The 7,251-nt window shown below is 35.5% G+C and overlaps 1 protein-coding gene across 2 annotated transcripts; it reads left to right on the forward strand.

Moving 5' to 3' along the window:
• The first annotated feature begins 550 nt into the window (after nucleotides 1-550).
• On the forward strand, nucleotides 551-7,045 carry LOC110856085. 2 transcript variants are annotated; one of them, XM_022104526.2, is made up of 7 exons: nucleotides 551-1,295; nucleotides 1,623-1,733; nucleotides 3,101-3,296; nucleotides 4,241-4,414; nucleotides 4,500-4,720; nucleotides 5,674-5,967; nucleotides 6,520-7,045. In XM_022104526.2, the coding sequence occupies exons 1-7, from the start codon at nucleotides 1,236-1,238 to the stop codon at nucleotides 6,670-6,672; spliced, it is 1,209 nt and encodes a 402-aa protein (XP_021960218.1). In that variant the 5' UTR covers nucleotides 551-1,235; the 3' UTR covers nucleotides 6,673-7,045. The 2 variants fall into 2 exon arrangements, with proteins under 2 accessions (XP_021960218.1, XP_035712661.1); XM_035856768.1 differs by having other exon boundaries at nucleotides 6,423-6,544.
• The last annotated feature ends 206 nt before the right edge of the window (nucleotides 7,046-7,251 follow it).

Here is a 7,251-nt window from a genome sequence, read left to right on the forward strand (position 1 = left end):
AATATTGGAACCACGTATCGCATCCACGGAATCGGCATCGTGAGATTTATGCGAATGAGGTGACCTGCAGCAATAATTTTAGAGTATGTGTACATTTAGCTGCATGCACATACATACATACATATGTACTGTAAATACGAATTACATACGTAGTAGTGGTACGAATGAGTTAGATCATTGCACGCCATATGTAAAATATATTCTTCTCCGTCGACGTTATTCTGTTTCCCCTGTTTATTAACTTGGCTCAATAAATACGCTTGATGTGTTCAGCAATGTGTTACACCATACAAAATCAGAGAATTTGGTCCTATCTCTCATGTTTGGGGAACAAACATGAGAGATATGGGATAAGCAGGATGTGAATATTTGCCTACACCTACAGTACATTAAATTTGTAACTGTTCAAACTCAATTTCCATGAAGCCGACAAAGTATGAATATAGTGCGATCGATTTGTGACCATTGTTTTCAATTGAGGTCATCCTGCCATGTCAATTTTAACATGCGCAATATGTATATGCCTGTAACTATTACAATTATGTTTCAATGTTGGTTCACACCTTGCAAGTGCAGGATACACATACATACGTGAGTAGTCATCTGTTCGATCTATAATTTAAGAAAAACTAAGGGTGGATTTAATACTTCAGTATATTGGGCGAACTCATGACAACCTCTTATTTAGCGTCACACCTTATTTAGTAAATTTGCGAAATTTTTGTCGTGACGGGCTTCGCGAAATGGATATATGTATCTTTGAAAATCTTGCAAAACCATCAAAATATCGATTTTTATTTATAAAGTTTGCACGGATTTTTGTAAATTCTCTTTTCGTGATTGTGAGTGGAAGGCGGAGACAGTGCAACGAAATGTGTAAGCACGTGACGAGATGCTGGGTGAACTTCCGAGCAAAAATCCCTCAGATTTTTAGCAAACCTTGCAAAGTAGCTTGAATTTGCGATGTGATATTACCAAAGGTTGACGTGAATACGCCCAATATTTGGCTTGAGTATTAATAAAACTACGTCATCCACTGATGACGCGAGTATAAACTCTTGGATAAATCCAATGTGTTCAAATCAAATTGCGTAGTGACCATCTTATGTGTAGGCACATCGTGTTGATGAGACGAGTAAATGAGCACGTTTAAGTGTCAAATTTCAGTACCAATTTCTTTGTGTGTAGTTTTTCGAATTAGTTTAAATACTTAATTGGTTGTGAAAGTATAGATTATGACCATAGAACATAGAGCAAGCATGGAGTTGATGGAATCAATTTTCAAGAACGAACTGGTATGTACATACTAAATCCAAACATTTAGTTTTCTGCATGAAAATGATCCTGCATATTAATCGGGAGCACAAAATTTTCTGCATTGCAGTTTATGGAGGTGAAACGTGCATAATTCTGTATAATTCACGAAAAGTTCTGCATATCGTACCCTGCACAAAAATTTACGCATTATTTATTATGCGTAAATATCAATATTTGTGTATCTTTTTACGTATTATATTCGTACAAATGCCAATTCTATGTCGGATCACTTTCATGCGGGAATTTACAAATTGAAAATTCAACAATTTGGTTGCACATACACAATTGATCCCGTGATTTTGTAGTTGCTGGAAAATATATTCTCCTCCATGAACTTGAACGGGATTAAAACTGTTCGTTTCGTAAACAAAAAGTGGAAAAGAATCGCCGCACAAAGATTTTCGGAAATTAGTAGGGTAAGAAGTATTCTGAGTTTGAAATATTACACATTATAGAATTTTTTCGGCTAGTCACCTCATTTGCATATTTTGACGCATTCGCGAGAGTTTAGTTAGCATTGAAACCCCGTACCGCCGAAATGGGCAGCGTGGGATTTATGCACATAAGGTGACCCACAACAATAATTTTAGAGTATGTATGTAGCTGCCAATGTTATTAGCGTTAAATACATTCTGTAAAGGCTGCCAGTTTACAAATAGCTAACCGATGTACAGCTGTACTACATCTGTACACTGTACGTATGTAAGTTGAGATGATTTTCTGGAACTTTTAAATATTTATTGTACAGTTCCAAGTTTTACGACGTTTTGGCAACTACTGTGTGTGTACATACATGCTTATGTACATATATATGCATGTATGCATTAGTGCTAACAATGCGAGGCCGTGAAGTGGTACGCTCAGATTTGAATCGGACCAACTTTATTTTGTAGTTCAACTAATAATAATGGACACATGTTTCGGCATTTTCGATAATGCTCAGTTTCTGGTCCAAAATTTGACCCCAAAGTTAGAAAAATGATCATTTTCTTCGTGCTAGGTCAACCGCTCTTTTGTCCGGTTTTCTCTCTTTCTTCTCGCTCACATTCTCTCGCTTGGAATCGTCGATACAGATTTTCATGAATTATTTTTGTTGTAATCTCTCTAAACTACATATCTTAAGTTATCAATCAGATTACTAATTATTAATTCATATCATTAATTATTAAATATTAATTTCAGAAAAAATGTTCTAGTTCACACATGATTGTGAATTTAGTGCATCCAAATATTAACAAATTTTCTAGAACATTTTTTCTGAAATTAATATTTAATAATTAATGATATGAATTAATAATTAGTAATCTGATTGATAACAGTTGAGATACTTTAGAGAGATTACAACAAAAATAATTCATGAAAATCTGTATCGACGATTCCAAGCGAGAGAATGAAGTGAGCGAGAAGAAAGAGAGAAAACCGGACAAAAGAGCGGTTGACCTCGCACGAAGAAAATGATCATTTTTCTAACTTTGGGGTCAAATTACGGACCTGAAACTGAGCATTATCGAAAATGCCGAAACATGTGTCCATTATTATTAGTTGAACTACAAAATAAAGTTGGTCCGGTTCAAATCTGAGCGTACCACTTCACGGCCTCGCATTGTAAGTTTGCCACTAACAGTAATATAGTAGTTTCCAAAAGGTAGTAAAACTTGGAATTATACAATAAATATTTTGAAGTTCCAAAAAATCATCTCAACACACATACGTACAGTGCACACATGTGTGTACATATGTACATATTTATTTACGTATACTTATGTAATTAATTAATTGACAGGTTTTCATCCAGCTTAACAACGAATTTTCTCGGATCAAAGTGGACATTAATGATAAGCCCTTTATTGTCTTGAAATGGGGGGATGACATCAACACAGCGCTGGATGATAAACTCGCAACTTTCAAACATTTTAAATTGAGCATTACTATTTCTGAGGAAGCTGAAAGAAAAGAAAGGTCCGAACAGGCGTTTTTGTGTAAGCAGAAATTTTAGTGAAACTACTTTTTCTTGGTACATATCTGAGAAATTTGCAGAAATATGTATGTATGCATGTGATGCAATTTGAAAATTTCAGTTTCTAATCTTTTTAGTAGCGGAAGTAACCAAAGCTACATACATACGTTCGCCTTAAGCATATGCAAATAATAGGCTTTTCGCAACCTCTAAAAGATGTGGTCAATCGGACCAGAGGTCAACGCTGCCGACGCGCCGCCGAACTCCGGTACTATTTTAGGCGTCAGCGCCTCCTAAAATTATGCCTTCACCATTGAGAAGCCACGCCGCGCCGAAATATCATTAAAATTGGTGTCGCCCCGGGCGCAAAATTTGTCGGCGTTGGCCTCTGAATCGGACCACACCTTCTACATAAAAGGGGTGAAATGTCTGAAAATCTGAATTTTTTAATTTCCGGTTTGAAACCGGCGGTTTCAAATGTAATTTCGGGAGAGATCTTCGGAAATTTCTAGGAATACATTCTTTATCCTTACATTCATATATACGTGCATTCATACAGTGTTTTCCGTAAAAAAAAACACATGCAACAAATTACTACATGAAAATATTTTGATTCACCTGCAAGAAATGAAGTAAATATGCGCAATCTAGGGGACAACCCCTCGAGTTAAGCGTACTGCAAAGGGAAAGGAGGAGCCTACATATGTATTTAATGAATTTTTCGCTCCTTGAATTTTATGCAATTTCCTGCTGTGCAGTGCAAGAAATCAACCCCTGTAAATATGTATATACATACATTTTGGATTGGGGGTTTGATGTCAATGTTAAATATGTGGATTTTTATCGTTAAATTGCATAAAATCCGGCCGACAAGGTTACTCATTGTCAATCCAGAATTGCTAGGATACTTCGCTTAACGAGTTCAATAATTTCAATCGTTAACTCACTGAAGATATTTTATTGCAGATTTAACCCAAGTTTTACGACACCTGAGGTGCCCAAATGGTTCGCTAATTCATTCCCTCATGTTACACCAAATAATGAAGGAAAGCAATATTTCAATTGACCAGTTGGCATCAATTTCTGAAGCGTGTAATGACTATTCTCACGTGGAAATTCGTCCGAGAGGTTATTCCCTGGGTAAGAATGAAAGAGTTCATAATTTTTCAGTTTCTCAAATTTCATAAAACCATTCAAAAATGTATTTCTCAATGAAATTTCCCAGTCGATGCTTCCAAACTGCCAAAGATGATATGTAACACGTTACGAGTTTATTACTCGACTGATGTGGTTCACGCTTTTTCAAATTTTTTAAAGACGAAAAAAGTTATTTTTGTGGACGCGTCTTTCATCTCATTGGACAAGGTTACAGCGGCCATTAATGGGAATGCGGAACAATTCGGAGCACTGGAAGAAATCGATATAACAATGAAGGTTAACGTTAAAGTGAGAGATTTTTAATGAGAATGGTTTAATTTCAAACGACACTGCATACAAAATATGGTGAAATGCTCGGTAACTCGATTTACATGGATTGTTGATAGTGGAGTTTTAACTGCAGAAAAAATGGGTGACTCCCCCTTATTTAAGTCTGATTGATACTGTTTTCAACGTCAAAGATCATTAGATCAAATTAATTGGTAGTCAGTTTAAATGTTCATGTATATATGTACGCAATTGAATTTAGAATATTCATATTAATTTTGTTGGAATCTCCCTGAGATAGAAGAATATTCAGAATTTTTATTCTACACATATTCATAATTTTACACAGCAATGGATTGAGACCTAACACTGCAATAGATTGATAAAAACTCTAAAATAGCCCGTGCCTTTCAAGGAATCCCGCATGGATTCCCGCAATCCCGTACCAAACAGTTAAAAATATCGGAGAGTCCGGCATTGATATGTGACTCTACCATGATAGCAGCAATTTCTTTACTGTTCAATATCTAAGATTATTTTACAGCATGTATTTTTATACCAAGAGGTAAAATATCGTATCTGTGCGGTATTACATTTATTACCACGAGGTATTGCACTCTGCTACCAAACAAATACTAGAGCGGAAGAGCCTATATTAATACCGGTCAATACCCAGTTTAGACCCATGAATTTAGTCGTCTCACTCAGACCTTCTTAAATACAAATACCGTGGTTAAATTATCGGGAGTAGTTACTCAAGACGTTTTGACCTGTTGACCTCAACAGCGAAGTCAGTCGCGAATAAATAATGGGTTTACATATGTACCTATGTATGTATAGTACTGCTGAAGACGTATTTTCAATATATGTATCAAACATGGAAGAAAAGCAAAGCATTTTGACATATTCTGTATGCAACGTCGTTCCCTATTATTAGCAGTTTTTTTGCAATGACCAACTTTGAAATATTTTAGGAACTCCTACATCTAGCGGTAATACACCCTTTAAGACGACTATCAATTCGAATTGTAAATGGAGATATGCTTTACGCTGGGATATCAAGTTTGACAGAATGTATCACAAGACATGCCCCGATGTTAGAGGTTTTGAGCTTGGAGTTCCTACAAAGCCGGATAAAGTCAGAATTCTGTAAATTTGAGGGGACGGAATTTCCAAAGTTAATGCGACTTTACATCGGAAAAGATGTGACATTCGTAGATACCAGTTCTCGCGATGTTGACATTTTTAACTTCAATGGAGGAATAGAGGTATGCATTGAAATATACATGAATTGAGTTAAATATGAATCATAAATATGTACACCAAGCAATTCAATCTTTTAGTAAGAATATAGTAAACTATGCAATTGAACCTTTGACGCATATTTTGCAAAATTTACTATCTCTTTGTGTTATCATATTTTGATAACCAGTCCACGACAACATGGAAGTGCATATTATATAATTTTTGTTTGCCAGTTGTGAAGGATAAATCTAGAAAAAGTTATACAATGCTCACCATGTTAGCAAAGTTATGATTCATTCTAGGAGCTTTCTTTGACCTTTTGCAGTTTTGCAGTTTGCAGTTTTTTAATTAGTGTTTTCACATTTTTAAGGTTAGGGTTTTAATTTTGCGACTACTTTATAGTCAGTTTTCGTTCACGAGCTTATGAATAGATGTAATTATTAATTAGAAAAATTCTGCTATACTATACACGGTACAGGTGATATGGACTTTACCTTCTGATAGTGGAAAATAAATACATACGATTCACGACGAAAATAATAAGAACAACATGAAACAAATAACGGGTTTTGCAGAGGGGAACATTACGCAGCAGGTTTCCTGTACTGAACCGCATTGAAATTGTGGAGCCCTCCGACTCATTTTATCCACTGCTGAATGCCCAGAAGATTACAGAACTTCGAGCGAAATTCGGGATACAAGTAATTCGCAATGGGGTGTCAAATTAATATCATTTAAATTTGTTAATTCAAGATGTACATATTTATGCGGTATCAACTACACACCGACTTATCAATCTTTCTCACATTTACAGCTTTTGTAGCATAATGTGAATATTCTGCACCAAAAAGACGTTAACATTATTTGATAATTTTTAAATATTAAACAAATCAATGAAGTGGTCAATAATAAGCTGCATAACATAAACAAGGTTAGCAGATATCCATCCAACTTTTGGATTTCGATATTACTTGTTCCATCTGCCTAATTGTTATTTGCCTCATTTCAATATAAACAAGAGAATATCGTTCGTCCTGCAACAACCTGTAAATTCCAGATTCTAGAATTGCAAATAAATTTCTCCGCACTGTTGATTTTGCATCCTAGTGGAAACTCCATTAGATTATGTCACCTGGCTATAGCACAATGTTAATATTGCATTGCATTCACATAGGATGAAGCCCCTCAAAATCGGTTGATGATCGATGACACACTTTGTTTTATATACACGAACCCGGAGAAAGTCAATCCTTTCTCCTGTTTCTTGCAAATGATGATTGTGCATCCTCTTCTCACAAGTAGACTGC

This window comes from Folsomia candida, unplaced genomic scaffold (genome assembly GCF_002217175.1).
Source record: "Folsomia candida strain VU population unplaced genomic scaffold, ASM221717v1 Fcan01_Sc014, whole genome shotgun sequence".
NCBI lineage: Eukaryota > Metazoa > Arthropoda > Collembola > Entomobryomorpha > Isotomidae > Folsomia > Folsomia candida.